This window comes from Gracilinanus agilis, chromosome 6 (assembly GCF_016433145.1).
Source record: "Gracilinanus agilis isolate LMUSP501 chromosome 6, AgileGrace, whole genome shotgun sequence".
Lineage (NCBI taxonomy): Eukaryota > Metazoa > Chordata > Mammalia > Didelphimorphia > Didelphidae > Gracilinanus > Gracilinanus agilis.
Window position 1 is genome coordinate 179,967,555 of NC_058135.1, and position 18,665 is coordinate 179,986,219.

The following is an 18,665-nucleotide window of genomic DNA, read 5'->3' on the forward strand; positions in this document are numbered from 1 at the left end:
TTTTACTCAACTTGAACAATCTGACAATCTGTGAAACCTCTACATTGTTTTTAATTAACATTTTTTCTTAGTATTAGTAATTTGGAGCAATCTTTCATTTGATCATGCTAATTCACAATTCTTTTAAAAAATGTTTATTCATATCCTTTAGTCATCTATTTCATAAATGACTCTCGACTTGGTTTTATATATATATATGTATATATAAATTTATAAACATACACTTTATATATACACACACATATATATAAATATATTAATTCTCCATATATTTTAAATATTAGACTATTTATTTACTGATATTTTATGTAAATATTGTTTCCAATTAATAATTTCCCAACTTACCCTAGCAGCATTGATTTTATTACTACAGAACCATGAATCATTCCATAAATATACTAACAAAAGCAGAATTCCTATGAATACAAACTATATTTTATAAACCTGCTCCCTTAGAGATGAGCCTAAATCTTGAGTGTGCCTTGTTAAGTTGACTCTTAGACAATTTAGGCATTTTGTAGTTACTTTGAATGAGATTTTTTTTCTACTTCTTTATCTCCATTTCATCTTTTGTTTGACTATTACAATGATGAATTCTGATGATTCTGGAAATTTATGTTTTACCTGACTACTTTCCTGAAGCTATTAATCATCTTTATTGATTCCCCCGAGTTATGAAGGTGAGCCACAATATCATCTTCCAATAGAGAACTATTTTCTTCTCTTTGTCTATATTTATGCCTTTAATTTTTTTACTTGCCATCACTGACATTTCCAGAATTGCTTTCAAATAATGATAGGGAAAGAAGCATTTTTCCTTTATGTCTGCATTTATTAGAAAAGGTTCTAGTGACTTTTTTATATTGTTATGCTTGGTATTAGTACTTTACCATGATAAAAAGAATTCTTTCATAACCATGTTTTTTGTTTTTTTTTAAGTATAAGCAAGCAGGTAACTTTTCTGTAATCAAAGCCTAAACAAATAATCTTCTTCATATAACTTCATCAAAGGGATCAGATTGCTTTAAGAAGAAAGTGCAAACAACTGAAGATTCTAGAAGAAGCATCCACCACCAGTGGAAGTGGTGGTACTTGAGTTGAGCCTTGAAAAAAAAAAAAAAGCTAAGGATTTTAAGAGGTGAAGATGAGGTGGCCATGTATTCCAGGGATATGCAAGGACAATAAAAGATGTCTTCTGAGAGCAGAATTATGCAGTTTGATTATTTTAACATTCAAGTCTCTTTCCAGCAGATAATCAACATATATCAACCTTAATTTCCTTTATGTCCTACTGGAGGGGGAAAGAAATCTCCCTTCACTAAACTGCTGTAGAATAAACCAAGCTCTTGTTTTCATTTCTTTTCTTAGGATTTTTCCTGCTTGATTCCTGGTCTACAGGTCATGGAACAAAATTCTATCCATTAACAGAAAAGAACTAATTTCTGGAGAGAAAATAATGGGAACCTTGGAGGGAAGTCACCACTTCATCTAAAAGTCTGTGATAGGAGAGAGGAAGTATGGTCAGAATTTATCATTTATCTAATATTTTGAGAAAGATCATTTCCAAGGAATTAGAGGAAAGATAGATAAGTTTTGGTGGTTTACAAAATCTTCAGGTAATATCAGTCTCAAAGAGATGGAAAATAGTCAAATGAAGTTCTGAAGATTCAAAGGGGAAAAAAATCCAGTGAAGAACTATAGGATATATCTGAAGAGGCCAATATAGATATTTGGGAAATTTATCAACAGACATAATTCTAAAATAAGAGTATAGAACATAGAAGCAAGGTCAGGCAGTGTAAGAGTGTCAAAATCCTATAAAAATGTTTGTAAGCCTAAAGTTCCAGAATTAACTGAAGCTGGGAAAGGAAGTTAGGGACCACAAAAATGGCATAATTTGTTTTTGTTCTTTTTTTTTTTCTTGCTCTATTGAGAGAAAAAGGAAGATCAACAAGATAGAACTTATTTGCTACCATGAAAACTGACACCATAGAGAAGGCTTTCCTTTTTGTTTGTTTTCCCTGCCAAGGGGAATGACCTTTACATTTGAAATGACAAAAGGAAAATGAATAGTAAGGAGTTTATGTTCAAAGAGACTGTAAGAGATTAACTAGCTGCCCTTAATTGATTTTTAAGTTGCCTGCCCCCATGAACTACATGGTTGAGTCCTAAGAAAGCATGCCAACATGATCACTGAGCCCTTGTCCATATTTGAAAAATCATGAAAAACAGAAAGGGTATTGTAAGATTGAAGGGCAAATATCCCAATCTTCACAAAAGGGAAGAGAACAGAATCTGTAAAGTATAACCCAGTGAGCTTTACTTTGATTTCTGGGAAACTCCTGGAACAAATAAGAGATAATTGCCAAATACAGTACCTAGAAAGGGAATCAGTGATTAAAAATAATCAGAATGACTTCTTCAAGAATGGGTCGTGCCAGTTAAATTTATTTCAACTTTTAACAAGACTGCTAAACTAGTAGAGGATAGGAATGTTATAAGTATAGTTTATCTAGATTTTAGTAAATTATTTGATAAAGTATAGCTAACCGTTCTTGTGGAGAAGATAGAATGGAAAATAACAGATGATAATGCAAAAACAAATGGATTTAGTCCTAATTGGATAGACAAATTCAAAGAGTAGTTGTAAATGGTTCAATGTGGCAGGAGATCTCCAGTTGAAAGTCTCAAATATCCATGCTAGGCCCTGTCTTGTTTAACATTTTTATCAATGACTTGGATAAAGACATAGCATGGTTATCATATTTACAGATGACAAAAAGTGGGGCAGAATAGCTACCATAATAGATAACAATAAACAAAAAATTTCCCATGTTAAATAAATCAAGAGTGAGTAAACTATGACAGAAGGCCAAATCTGTCCAGCTGCCTATTTTTGTAAAGCCCAGAGCTGAATGCTTTTAAAAATATTTTTAAATAAATATTTTTTGTAATTTTAAAATGTAAAGGCAATTCTTAGTTCATAGGCCTATATAAAAACAGACAAGGCAGATTTGGCCCTTGAGCTGTAAATCCTTGGATTAAATAATTAGTGTGGTCCCTTCTAATTCTCAAATTCTATAATTCAAAGTTAGGGCAATTAAAATAAATATGCTCCATATAAAATAATTAAAAAGCAAAGTTAACTATAATTTTTTTTATCTTATAGGAGTTTGAGCTTAACATAGTTAATATCTATTATTTGACTTAGAAATTTAAAAAACCATCCCCTTTCTCTTTGAAAGAAAAATTTCTAATGATAATTTGAAAATGAGGATAAAAGTCAAAGGCCCCAAATTTAGACAAAATTTAGTTTTTTCCTTTTTCTTTTCCCTACTCTTTCCTTTTTTTTCTAAACTCATGACCTAAATATATAATTTGGACACTTAGCAGAACTAGACCAAAATAGATTGGTTTTCCAGCCTGATATGAAAAAATTTCTTCACATGAATTGTGTTGCATGAGTTACTATATTTCTCAAGAAGTTGTTGTTTTTTTTCCTTCTTGGTTTAAATTCCAGAATTCCTGGTGTCCATTTCTTGGGTTTTCCTGAAGATGGATAAGATGATTGTAGGAACCAGATTGCTCTGGTCAATAGAATAAGACCATGGACTGTTCTAATACTGAACTAGAGGGATCCAGCTCTGTGATCAATATATTTACCTTTCTACAAAAGACCAAAAAAAGTTTATTTCATTTGAAAAACTGTATAATCCTCAATTCTAGATGTCAGAGACAAGAAAACTAGAGACTAAATTGTGTTCCTATTAGGTTCTAGATTAGGTAGAAGACTACTCTGTCATGAAGTCATATGCAACAAAATTTGGAACTATAGAAGATGAAGTGATTGTTTCTACTGCTAAGCTGGGATTCTTGGTGGTTTCCTGGGATGCTCTGGTAGAATGATTTATCTTCATTAAATCATTTTAAGTTTCCCTTTCACTTAAATAAAAAGCATTTTTTTCACTTTCCTTCCTTCCACACCCCACCCCATTCATTTTTAAACTCTAAATTTGTCTCTACCACTCACAGAAATACATTTTACCCACATGGTACCATGACCCCTCCTTACACTTTGTTAGTACTATTTCGAAGACCCAAGTAATAAAGATGAACTCCACTGTGCCCTACAGTTCCAACTTAGTGCAGTCTCTGCTGGCTTTAAGCACTCTGTTAACATTCTCAGCCCCTCCTCATACCTGTAATGCAAAGATGCAATAGAGGTTTTTGCTCTGGCAATGAGTCAACTGTAAACAGCCCCGGCAGTTAAGCCTTGGAATCTTCAGAGAAAGTCAGTTGGAACCTCAGGCTTGAAGAGAACTGACGTTCCAACTGAGGCTCTGCTTTTGGTTTTTTGGCTTTGATTGGCCTGTGTTTTGTCTCTGGACAATTTGAACTTAGCTGATTTTCCTGGACCTCTCCCTGACCTCTACATATCATATCCCTGTTTATCTTTTCTGAATTTTCCTTTGGGCTCTGGGAGGAAGGGTGTTTGTGATTTTGGTGTTTAGACATTGTGAGTTTAGTTTTCTGTAGGCAAGTAGGACACCTTTAGATCAACCTATCCCTTATTTTATTGATCTAGCATATACTTTACTTTAAGGCAATCAAATCTTCGGACTGAGAGAGCAGGCTCTCCCTCAGTCTAACCCTCTCCTGACCCTTCCCCCAGCTTCAGTTTCTCCTTAGAGGCTATTACAAAACCCTAAACCCCTCTCTCCTTTCTGATCAACCCTAATATTAATAAACCTCCTTTGTTACCTACTCAAACCCTCTGGTGAATCATTATATCAAAATTTTAGGCAAGGGCTGAAGAGGGAAGGAATCATTTTCTTTTATTTCTTGAGGGAACTACGGGCATCCATCTTGGCAGGAAGTCTTTACCTAAGACTTCTTCATGCCATCAGCTTCACTGACAGGGAGGAGTCAAATGAGAAACTGACAAGAGAAGCACTCCAGATAGATTTAAACACTTCTGACTGGCCCAACTCCTTTGTGTTTATAGAGATACTTTTCCTGCCTTGAAGGGTTCAACCTATCTCCCAAGTATCCTCAGCCTCTAGCCTGTTTTAAGCTGCCTCTCCTATTCCTTCACCATCCAATATACCACCTCATTCATTCCTTCCCTACATTCAGCCGTTCCCCTTCATTCCTCCTCCTAATACCTACCTTCACCTTTATCCCTCCTTCAACCTAAAGATTCTAAGATTTACTCACTTTCTCTATAACATACCTCATCCTCACCTCTTACAAGATGGAAATGGCTCTTTGGCCAGGGATTAAGTGATCACATCCTAAATACCTTTCTCTCAATCATCTTTCTGCCTGACTATATTTAAATGTCTGGAAAGGGAGAGAAGAGTACCTTTAAGAGAATGAACCCAGGATATTGAGGTTTCATGCTTCCTTGCCCAATCACATCAGAAAACTCCACTGCTTTCATTACCTATAAATTATTTGGGGATCCCCCTACCCACTTCTCACTAGCCTACCTCCATCTGCTACTTTGTATAAGGGGTAAATCATTTGACCTTAATTGAATTCTCACTTTATCCTTGGCTTAACACCATTTTTTTCTTTTTTAATTTTAATTTTGAATATTTTCCCATAGTTACATATTTCATGTTCTTTCCCTCTCTCCCCCAGCCCCCCTAGACCCCTTAGATGATGCACAATTCCACTGGGTTTTACATGTATCATTGATCAAGACCTAATTCCATATTATTGATAGTTGGACTAGAGTTATCATTTAGTGTCTTCATACCCAATAATATCCCCATCAGCCCATGTGTTCAAACAGTTGTTTTATGCTTATGTTTATTTATGCTTATGTTTATTTATGCTTATGTTTATTTATGCTCATGTTTATTTATGCTTATGGTCCCCTGAACTCACCCCAATCACTGTTACCCCCCCAGTTCCAAATTTTTATAGGGGTCATGTCAGAAAAAGCCTTTGTTTTAGGTGTGCTAGGTTGCCTAGTGGATAGAGAGCTAGACCTAGAGATGGGAGATTCTGGGTTCAAATCTGGCCTCAGATACTCCCTAGTTGTGTGATCCTGGGCAAGTCAATTAACCCCCATTGCCTAGCCTTTACCACTCTTCTGCCTTGGAGCCAATGAACGGTATTGATTCTAAGGAGAAAGGTAAAGAGTTTGTTTGTGTTTTTTTTTTTTTTAAGAAAGAAAAAGGAAAAGGCTTTCCGGCTAACATACATAGAATTATATTATTTAAGGAAAGATGAATCTAGAAAGACTTATCATCTACTTGACTTTTACATCCTCAGGGTTGTAGCAACTTCTTTCTATCACCCACAGGCTCCCAAGACAGGAACCAAGAGACCTTAAAATAGGAATTCTTAAAAATACTTTTTTGGTGCCATAAACTCTTTAGCAGTCTAGTGAAGACTATAGGCAGAATGATGTTTTAAAAGCCATTGTAGCGGGGCAGCCAGGTGTCTCAGTAGATTGAGAGCCAAGCCTAGAGACAAGAGATCCTGAGTTCAAATTTGCCTTCCAATATTTCCTAGCTATGTGCCCTGGGGAAGTCTCTTAACCCCACTTAACACAGTATCCCCTAAATCCTTCATTTCATTTGGCCATAGTCTTCATTACAGCAAAGTTCATCACAGGCAATCAGTGCCTGGCACGTAGTAAGTGCTGAATAAAAGTTTGTTGACTAAAGAAGAAACTTTAGGGCTCATCAAATCTATCTTCTTGCTACCTGAACTCCAGTTCAATTTGGAATGAAAGGTTAACTTGAAACTCTCTTTCAAAGGCCTCAGATAGCTTTGAAAGAAACCTTCCTAGCCAGAATACCAAATCTGAGTCCATCCAAAGAAATGGTACTTCAAGCAGCATCACCTTTCATTTTCCCTTGTTATTTCTATCTCTCCATCTCTGGCTTCAGGCTTTGGTAATGCAAGAGTTTAACAGCACTGGCATGAATACAAGGGCATTTACACTGTACCAGGTCTTCATCTCTAAAGATTTCCTGCTAATCACACAGTTGAGCTTCATTCCTTAGGACATGTAAAGTCTTGTAGGATTCCTGGTCTATTCGGTCATATGAAGCATCCCCTAAACACCCTCCAAGCCTGTGTGTCCTTTGGATGAGTGAGTAGGAATAGAGTGAGTTGAGTAAGGGACTCCAAGAGAGTAGGTAGCCCTTTCCCCATCTTCTTGGAGGAGACTGGACCACAACTGCACCATGATGGGATTAATGGCAAATCTGAAATTGACTTTTTCCTCTTCTCACCAGATCATCCAGTGGAAGGTTTATATGGACAAAGATAGTGGCTGAGAGGAGAACATTATCTGAGATTGTGTGGTTAAAGGCTGTTAGGACAATTAGGTTGCTTAGTGAATACAGTGCTGGGCCTGTGATCATGTAGTTCCTGGGTTTATCTTGGCAAGTGGACTTCCAGGAATTTTATATTATGATTTTAAATGTTATATTAAAATTTCGTTATATCATTTACTGTTTCACTTTATTGGTAGGATAAAGAAATGATGATTTATATGGGTTTATTTTATAACCTGTAACTCTGATAAAGTTGTTCATTGTTTCAATAAGTTTTTGGTTGATTCTCTGATTTTCTAAGTATGCCACCATATTATCTGCAGAGAGATACTTTTAATTTCTCTTTGCCTATTCTAATTCCTTCAGCTTCTCCCTTTTTATTGCTATAGCTAGCCTTTCTAGTACAATACTGAATAGTAGTGATGATAATGGGTATCCTTTCTTCATCCCTGCTCTTATTGGGAAGGCTTCTAGTTTATCCCCATTGCAGATAATATTGGCTAATGGTTTTAGATAGATGCTATTTATTATTTTGAGGAATGTTCTGTTTATTCCAAAGTTCTCTACTATTTTTAATAAGAATGGGACAATCCTTTTATCACTCATAAACCCCACAGAACCACACTGCTAGTGTGATTCTAAACATCTATACTAAGTTGTTCTCTTATAGGTGATCTTTACTTGGTTGCAGGGCTGGGAATGGGAATAAAAGCCAAGCCTTTCTTCCACATCAGGCCTTTATGCTTCTTGAAACTCATGATCAATGGAACATGCTCAGCTGCAAATCAAGAAATTTTAATAGGAGCTATTACATCACCTATGCCTGTGTTATTATAAGTACTTAAAATAAAAAATAAAATTCTCTCATTTTAAGGGCTAATGCAGTTCAAATTCTAGCCCTGATATCAGAATTTGGTTGAATAGAATAATAGACTGGCATCTGAAAGAGGCCTTGTATAGTAAGTGCTTAAAATGGTTGATGACTATTTATTTGACTCCAAATCTCTTTTCACTATACCAAACTAGAATACTAATTAAATAACAAAATATAATATTTAAATAACCAGGGTTCATTGATGAATAAGGAATTGGTCCTTTAAGCAAATTAGTAATTTTTTGTCTACTAAATGACTTTTTGCAAATATCTGGAATTGTAAAGTCTTCACCAAACTGGAATGTCAATGATATGATTAAAAACAAGCTGGCAAAATAGATTTTCCTTATAAAAATTTGTGAGACTATATGACTCATGTCATATAGTGTATGTAATGTGTAAGACAAATTAAACTCACTAAGGAAAAGCAGCCATAAAAGACATACTTGATCTCATGGCAAGGCCCTATTTCAAAAAAGCAGCTCAAAAAGTATTGTCTAGCTATAACTTAATTTAAGACATCTCCTGAAAGCTTCCTTCATAATAATCCTTGAGTTGTTTATTATTTTGATGACCAAGAAGCTTTTGTAATGTCATGACCAAATGACCCAGACTGTCTTTTCCCCTGATTCCTTTAAACCCCTAACTTATTAAGTTATTTTCAATATTCCTTAATTGCTTGGGTTTGTAGAAATGCCCTAGAAATGTTTTGGGTAATGTCTTTTCATAAACAATATTCCATGGGAAAGTTACACCCCTAAGAATGATTTAATACTTATACTCTACTTTCTATAAAAACCTCTCTCTTTGCCATAATAAATGAAGATCTTGCATCCCCCATCTGGCTTATTTGTTTATGTGTCTGTGTCTGTGTCTGTGTCTGTGTCTGTGTCTGTGTCTGTGTCTCTGTCTGTCTGTCTGTCTGTCTGTCTGTCTGTCTGTCTCTCTCTCTCTCTCTCTCTTTCTCTCTCTCCTTCCCACCCCTTTCTATGTCACACACCAGCTCTCATGAAAAATGAATATTTTCCATCAAACATACATTTTGGGAATAAGATAATTATGTCAGTATATCCTCAACTACTAGTGTTCTACTCAAATTACTTTTTTATTTAACTACTTTGTATCTATGTATGTGCCAAGCACTGATTTAAATCTCATCTCAACTATTTATTATTTTTGTTATGTTTGAGAGGTCACTTTACTTCTCTACACTTTATCTCTCTAGACCTCAATTTCTTCATCTGTAAAATGACATAAATGGATTAGATGATCTTCAAAGTCTCTTCCAGTTCCAAATCTATATATTCTACTCTTTCTGCTGAACTGCTAAGACAGAGACCATTTCCAAATGATTTGGTTGACAAGGCGGATCAAATTAGTTGGAATGAGACATGTCAGACACAATACTTGGGAACATGGAACTTAAAAGTAAAGGATAGAGGTTCAGAAATATAGAAGCAAAGGAGAAAGTAATCCTCTATTCCTCAGCCTATAGTACTACTAAGGAGCTCCCCACCCCAATAGCTTTCACAGATTCTCAGGGATAAACTGGAATCCTGACACAACCTTAGTGACAGGAAACCTAGAGTAGCTTATGACCAGAATATGTAGACCAGAGGGAAAGAAAACACCTTATATTGGTGAGTAGCCTCTGCTCTGTCCAGAAAGATCCAAAGGGACTTTCAAGTTGTCACAATCTGTGAATTTACCAATGTGAGGCACCCTATGCTTCTCCTCCCTATATTTTCTACATAAGATATAGTGGGAATTTGTGAAGTAAATTATTTAACAGGTCATCCATCTCTTTCCCCTTCCATTTAGAGTCCTGCTCCTCCGATTAGTTTGTTTTTCAAGAAAAACAAACTAGTCTGAGGAGCAGGATTTAGTTTCTGGTTAGAATTAGGAAGTGTTTGAAATGTCCATACAAATGGCTAATGATTTCCTCATTTTGCCATGCCTTTGCTTAGCTAATTAAAGTACTAATCCAATTAACCATGTTATTGAGATGAATGAAAGAAAACAACACCTGAACCTAGAAGGGATAGGAGGGATTGGTAACTGGAATATGAGACATGAGTGACACATAAAGACTGACAGATGATTCAGGGCATAAAACTTGGGAGGTTACATTAAAGGGCCAAGTACTGAGTGACTGACAATTGCCTGCCCCCTCATTCTCACTGTTAGTAGAATACATCATGAGGTTGTCCTAGTTTGCTCCTTGGTCTGATTTTCCCCTGTTTATTAATTTCTCTTATATCACTTGCCCTTTATTCCAGCCTTTATCCCTTCCTTCCACTACTTTCCCTTCTAAAAGCTCTCTCCCTGATTCTGTTTTACTACTCTCCCCTTTTCTTCTAGAACTGGATTAACAGCAAATGAGGCCATGATTTTGTAACTACATAATAACTTTACAACATTTCTGCTTGTCATAGTGTCTGATAGACAAGAAAGTCCATGGAGGTAGATATCATAGTTTATATTTTTGTACTACTACCCAAAATCTCAAGTGGTGTTTTGCTCTTAGTAAAGTATTGCTAAATGGGTTGTTGACTAAATAAATTCATTCATTCATTAATGGGTGAAGAGACCAAAAACAGGCCTGACATTGTTTGCCAAATTAAATAAGCAAAGTAAGGAGTTCTACATAAATATTTCAAAGACAAAAGTAACTGGCTCTGAAATTAGAAAATCAAGGACTAATTCATAGTGATATACATTCTCTTTTCCAACATGGTTTTTGAGATAGTAGGATCCATTATGGCAGAGGGAAGTTAGGTTGTGAAGACTCTCCCATGAGATAGATTAGTAATACACCCAAATTATCAGACCACTAGGAAGGGTCTCAATATACCAGCTCCTAGACTTATTTATTAGTTCAATATTTCTTTAAGTTTTATTAACTTATCCTTTGATTTTTAGAATTTCCAATTTGGTCTTTATCTGAGAGTTTTTAATTTGTTCTTTCTCTAGTTTTTATTTTTTGGTTGCATGCTCAATTCGTTAATGTCCTCTTTCTCTTTTTTGTTAATATGGGCACTCAGGGATATAAATTTTCCCCTGAGTACTGCTTTTGCTGTATTCTAAAAATTTTGATATGTTGTTTACTGATTATTCTCTTCAATGTAATCAATAATTGTTTCTATGATTTGTTCTTTAACCCACCAGTTTAGAGAATTTGATTTTTTAATTTCCAATTAACTTTTAATTTGCCTCTCCATGTACCCTTTTTAATTATAATTTTTATCACATTATAATCTGAAAAAGTTGCATTCATTATTTCCATTTTTCTGCATTTGTTTGCAATGTTTTTATGCCCTAGTATATTGTCAATCTTTGTAAATGAATCACGTATTGCTGAAAAGAAGATATATCCCTTTTTTATCCCTATTTACTTTTCTCCATATATCTATTAACTCTAATTTTTCTAAGATTTCATTCACATCTTTTACTTCTTTCTTATTTACTTTTTGGTTTGAGTTATCTAGATCTTATAGAACAAGGCTGAGGTCTCCCACTCGTATAGTTTTACTATCTATTTCCTCCTTAAGCTCCAATAGTTTCTAGGAAGGGTCTTAAGAAGCAAAAAGCTACTATTGCTTACTTGTCACTAAAAGAACAGAAGATCAAGTTTGCCCTTTACTCCCAACATGGACTCATCACCCTAGCAAGGATCCTTCCCTGGGTCTATGAATGTTCTTTTTTTAATGTTTTATCATTATATTTCAATATATTTGGTTTTCTTTGTGATTCTATATAGATTAGTTTATGCATTTGAAAATCTTATTCTAAGAAGGTGTCCATAGGCTTTAATTAGAGTTCCATAATGACACCAAAAAATGATTAAAAACCCTTGCCTTAGAATAACCCCAACCTGACAGCTAAACCATACTCATCAACAGAAGGATCAAGATGGATGTAATAGCACAGGTATGGGTTATTACCCAATGCCTTCTATCTAGTACCATAATTCTAATTACAGTTGTGCCAGTAAACTACACTGCCCAGGTAAAAAGTCCCTATCCCTTTATCTTTGTTATCTCTCTAAGCCTAATACAAAGAGTTATTCATACTAGGTGCTTAATAAATGTTTGTTGAGTATGTATTTATTTGCTTAGAATATGTATTCAGACATTATCTTTTCAATGGCTAATTAGCCACTCCACCTTTCATGATTTTATTGGAAAGTTTAGAGGAATTAATTATTGTTTGAAAAACTTTTTGTAATCAATAGAGGAATAAACTTGATCATGTATACAAATTCTTTTTTATACCCATAAACATATATCAATAAGAAAAATATATTTACTTACGCTTTTTCCAGGACTTGATTTGTTTGGCTTAGATTCTCTAAATCATTTGTAAGAACATTTCCCCCATATCTATTCTCAATATCATTCATGGAAGACATTCTATTCTCTTCATTCATATTCTCCATAATACTTTGAAATTCTCTTGGAAATTCTTTACTAGATCTAGTAGCATTAATTTCTTCCCTTTTCACATTATTTTTCTCTCCATCAGCTGCCTCTATTTGTTTACAAAGCTTTTCTGCCATATTTTCCAAGGACATCTCATTAAATTCCATTTCTTGTCTCATGACATTTCCATTCATTAATGTGATATTTTCTTCCTCCGCATATGCAGAAGTCATCAGTTCCTTGTTTTCTTGTGTCTGGATTTGGCTCATACTGTGACTTTCTCCTTCACTTGGAGGAGAAATTTGAGGAAATGGTTGACTGGAATCATGAGCTGTTTCAATATAATCCATTTTCCCTTTTTCAGAAATGTTTGTTCCACTGAAGATATTTTGGATGGTAGATTGTGTGTGTAGTGAAATATATTGGTGATTCATGGCTTGTAAATTAACTATATCCTTTTCCTTTTTCTGAAGATGTATAACAGTGCTCTTCAAATAATCACTTATTTTCTTAAGGCAGTCTATGAGAGCATTAATTTCTAATTTAAAAAAACAATGAATACAAATGATAATCAGATTGTTTCTATACCACAGGTATTTATCCAATAGAATCATCATATCTTAGAGAAAGAAGGGTCTATACAAAATAAAAATTCTGTCTACAACATCCTTTAATCAAGTCATACATCCTCAGTCTGATCATCCTTTGGTCTAGAAAGACAACTTAATATGGAACCTCTTATATCCCATATAATAAACTGCTGCTGCACAGTGAATAGTCATCACTGAACAGCTCTAATTACTATAAAGTCCTTTCTTCTAAATCTCAATCTACCTTCTAGCTTTCATCCCTTAATCCCAGTTCTGCCTTCTGCAGCAACACAAAACAAGCCTCCCCCACTCTTCTTCATGGTAACTCACCAAATATTTGAAGACAACTATCAGATTTCCTGGAAGCCTTCTTTTCTCCAAAATGAAAGCCCTAGGCTCCCTCAACCATTCTTTATATGACATTGTTTCTGGAGAGGCAGTATGAAAAAAACCATATGGCCTTTGAGTCAGGAGAAACTAGGCTTTGAAATCTACCTTCTACTCATAACTAGACATGTTTCTATGGGAAAGTCACAACTTTCCTGAGCCTCATCTTCCTTGATTATAAAATGGGATTAATAATGCTCATGGTAGCTACTTCACAATTTGTTATGAGACTCAAATGAGGTTATGTATATAAAATGTTTTTTATCCCTTAAAACTGATATAAATAGTAACTATTATTATGGCTTCCAAGTATATCGTCTATCTTTCTCCCAATAGTTTTTCATTTGTCAGTGTCCCTTATTAAGTGGAGCATCCTGAATTGAACACAACTGCATGATTAAACAACAGAGTATAGTGAGGTTTTATATTTCTATCAATAATAATGATATAAGCTTGTTGCAAAGTGCTTGTCACATAGTGAGAGATTAATAAATGCTTTCCCATCTCATTCCATTATGTTACCTGAGGAGGAGTGTGGGGAGGCAGGGAAGACTCGGTAAACTACCAAGCATGATCTAAATGGGTTTTAAAATACAATTTTGGAAATAAAGATCACTTTAGGCATTTCTTATCCTCAGCATTGTCCAAGATATATCTTGAAGAAAGGTGCACAATAAATGTTTCTTAAATGAATGAATGATTCATCTTATTATTATATTTAACAGGAATGGTTCAAGTCCTACCTCTAACACATACTTATTGTGGGACTCCAGGGAAGTCACTTAAATTTTAGGTACTTGAATCAAAAAATCTATGCAGGGGTATGTTGGTAAATTTTTAACAGAAAGTTCTCAAAAATGTAAAACACACTATTAAGTTTAATCTGCATTATTACTATTTTCTCCATCACTTTTCTTAAATCTAGAATTCAAGTACTCATTCTAAATCTAGAATCTTAATGAGTTCTTAAGTCTGGAATTCAACAAAAAAAAATTAATCATACTCTCATTTGTACCATTTGCTTATTTTCAAGGTACAAATGAACATGCTGAAAATTTTAACAATCAGCTTTCAAGAACCTCAACTGTCTCCAAGACATCCAAAAACTCTGTCTCTAAGATGAGGGAAGGTGCTGAACTACTCTGACAACGAGAGTTTCCTTACCTAGGATTTCCCAATAGCAGTAAAATCAGAAGACCAGTCCTTATCCCAATTCCTTTATTATATTAGTTTTTAGCATCTTTGTCATATTGTCAATTCATCCCAAGGTTAGGATCAACAAACAGACCTAGATATTTTATATGGGATGCTATTGAGCCTTTAACCCAAATGCAAAATTGTATATAGTTAGGGCTATTAACTCTCTTTGAGGGAAGGGTGGATAAGAGAAGAGGAAAGAATCGTTTATTTTCTTCTGAGATATTTTAATCTCACTTTGCAATCTAACATATTGATTGTCCCTTACAGCCTTGTGTCATCAAAAAATCTAAGACATGCCTTTTAGATCTTTATTCAAGTCACTGTTAAAATGTTTAAAAGGAGAGATTTACTGATAACAACCTGTGTAGGGGATACCACTGGAGACCTCCTTTCATGCTGACATCAATCAATGAATAGCTTTTGATTATGGTTAATCCATGAGATGCAAATCATCTGCACAGGAGAATATTTAGTCTTTATCAAATTCTTTCTTGAAATCAAGATTTTCTATGCATATAGCATTCCTCTAATTTGCATAGTAGCCTTATCAAAAGATGAAAATGGATAACTTAGTGAATTTAGCATACCTAATATTGCCAATTTGTATTTCCAAACTCACTCTATTTAAGTCTCCTGTAAGGAAAACTATGAATTTCCTATAAGACTTTATAACAGGCAAATTTGACTTAATATATTTTTAATTTTATGTGAAATAAAGATGAATATTTGGATGAGGAGACTGGATGGATTATTTAATGTTATACTTCAGTGGTAAAAAATAAGTCATAGAAGTATACAAAGAAATTGATTTCATCTCTCATTTTTGAGGGCATCCTAGTTTTTCTCTTTGTTATTACATAGCATAATGGTATTGAAAGGAAAGCATTAGGATCACCATATCAAGTATGGCTTGCTATATGAAATATTCATTATAATTGCAGCAAGGTATTATATATATTTACTTGCCTTCTCTCCAAATGCAAGGTTTCTGTTTGTCAAGGAGAATGTGCAGTTGCTGACAAGTGACTTGTAGTGTCCCGCTTACATGTTCCAAATGTTGGCAGAGAGCCCCATTAAGTTCTTGACACAACAAGATCATTGTAGAGACCCAGGCTCCTTCTCCGTCCTTATCTTGAAGGTCACTGCACAAAAAGGTCTGGTTTATCGATTGGCTATGCCACCAAATCTGCTTTAATAGTTGACTTAGTTTACCCACAGGTAAATCCATTTCCATTGGATCCATTTCCTTGTTATTAGCAAGTCTAAATAAATAAATAGATTCAGTCTTGTCACCAGTTATTATGTCTCAAACCTAGAATTCAAAGTTCATTAATTGAGTCCTCTTTAAATAGCATAACAGTTAATTCTTTGCTGAACTTTAGATTGTTGTTAACCAATGTAAAGTTACTAGGTGACCAAAGGAGAGGCTTTTGGGAAATCAGTGAGCAGAAATGCATACACACCATGTGCTATTGTGTACAGTACAGATTTAAACTCCGTTTCTGTTTTCTCTGCCAAAGATAATAATCTTCAGACCGAGAACTATGGGAATAAAAATAATTAGCAAATTGAAAACTAAGCTAAGTGGGAGGACAAGAAGCCACCTGGCTTCCCTCAAGAGTTCACCAAGTACAGATGAACTATATCCCAAGATACACTAAAAACTCACTAATGTCATTGCTAAATTGATTCCACTGATGCTAAAAACAAAACAAAAACTTGAGAGGATGGAAGAAAAACATTCCCAAGTTTCAAAATTGTTTTGAATTTTTCAAAATGGTGGTATGTGTGACCTTAGATATAACATCTTTAGTATCATCTATATAATGAGGGGAGTTGACGTAAATACCTAGCACTGAACCACATGGTCTTTGTGGTCTCTTGTAGCTCTGAATTTATAATCATATGGATATCCTCATGAATTAAATGGAGAAATTTGAGTTAGATAGTATGGTATAGTGGATTAAAATGGGGGAAAAAAAGGGAGAAAAGGAGGCAAAATCATTGGAAGAGCTAACACCAGCCTGTATGTACACCACTTACCTGACTGCTATTGACCCAAATTGTCTGGGTTTCTCTTGATCCAGATTCACTTAATCTTTCTCAACTTTGGAAAAGGTTAACAGGAATTAATAGTATCACTTTTTCCATCTAGCATTGAGGCTTAGTTTTGGAGATTGCTCCCAGTAGTCAAGAAAACCTATATCTTTCTCAATACTCTTTTGATGGCATTTTAACACCAAATATATATATATATATATANTTGTCACATAGTGAGAGATTAATAAATGCTTTCCCATCTCATTCCATTATGTTACCTGAGGAGGAGTGTGGGGAGGCAGGGAAGACTCGGTAAACTACCAAGCATGATCTAAATGGGTTTTAAAATACAATTTTGGAAATAAAGATCACTTTAGGCATTTCTTATCCTCAGCATTGTCCAAGATATATCTTGAAGAAAGGTGCACAATAAATGTTTCTTAAATGAATGAATGATTCATCTTATTATTATATTTAACAGGAATGGTTCAAGTCCTACCTCTAACACATACTTATTGTGGGACTCCAGGGAAGTCACTTAAATTTTAGGTACTTGAATCAAAAAATCTATGCAGGGGTATGTTGGTAAATTTTTAACAGAAAGTTCTCAAAAATGTAAAACACACTATTAAGTTTAATCTGCATTATTACTATTTTCTCCATCACTTTTCTTAAATCTAGAATTCAAGTACTCATTCTAAATCTAGAATCTTAATGAGTTCTTAAGTCTGGAATTCAACAAAAAAAAATTAATCATACTCTCATTTGTACCATTTGCTTATTTTCAAGGTACAAATGAACATGCTGAAAATTTTAACAATCAGCTTTCAAGAACCTCAACTGTCTCCAAGACATCCAAAAACTCTGTCTCTAAGATGAGGGAAGGTGCTGAACTACTCTGACAACGAGAGTTTCCTTACCTAGGATTTCCCAATAGCAGTAAAATCAGAAGACCAGTCCTTATCCCAATTCCTTTATTATATTAGTTTTTAGCATCTTTGTCATATTGTCAATTCATCCCAAGGTTAGGATCAACAAACAGACCTAGATATTTTATATGGGATGCTATTGAGCCTTTAACCCAAATGCAAAATTGTATATAGTTAGGGCTATTAACTCTCTTTGAGGGAAGGGTGGATAAGAGAAGAGGAAAGAATCGTTTATTTTCTTCTGAGATATTTTAATCTCACTTTGCAATCTAACATATTGATTGTCCCTTACAGCCTTGTGTCATCAAAAAATCTAAGACATGCCTTTTAGATCTTTATTCAAGTCACTGTTAAAATGTTTAAAAGGAGAGATTTACTGATAACAACCTGTGTAGGGGATACCACTGGAGACCTCCTTTCATGCTGACATCAATCAATGAATAGCTTTTGATTATGGTTAATCCATGAGATGCAAATCATCTGCACAGGAGAATATTTAGTCTTTATCAAATTCTTTCTTGAAATCAAGATTTTCTATGCATATAGCATTCCTCTAATTTGCATAGTAGCCTTATCAAAAGATGAAAATGGATAACTTAGTGAATTTAGCATACCTAATATTGCCAATTTGTATTTCCAAACTCACTCTATTTAAGTCTCCTGTAAGGAAAACTATGAATTTCCTATAAGACTTTATAACAGGCAAATTTGACTTAATATATTTTTAATTTTATGTGAAATAAAGATGAATATTTGGATGAGGAGACTGGATGGATTATTTAATGTTATACTTCAGTGGTAAAAAATAAGTCATAGAAGTATACAAAGAAATTGATTTCATCTCTCATTTTTGAGGGCATCCTAGTTTTTCTCTTTGTTATTACATAGCATAATGGTATTGAAAGGAAAGCATTAGGATCACC

The 18,665-nt window shown here is 34.4% G+C and overlaps 1 protein-coding gene across 1 annotated transcript in view; it reads right to left on the minus strand.

Moving 5' to 3' along the window:
* Nucleotides 1-16,007, minus strand: part of DTHD1 (death domain containing 1) — a 70,713-nt gene extending 54,706 nt beyond the window's left edge. Inside the window, exons 1-2 of the mRNA XM_044681748.1 lie at nucleotides 15,740-16,007; nucleotides 12,489-13,134 (exon numbers count right to left, since the gene is read on the minus strand). Of these exons, the coding sequence (XP_044537683.1) occupies nucleotides 12,489-13,134; nucleotides 15,740-16,007 (914 nt within the window). The remainder of the gene's footprint in view (nucleotides 1-12,488; nucleotides 13,135-15,739) is intronic.
* Between the last annotated feature and the right edge of the window lie 2,658 nt (nucleotides 16,008-18,665).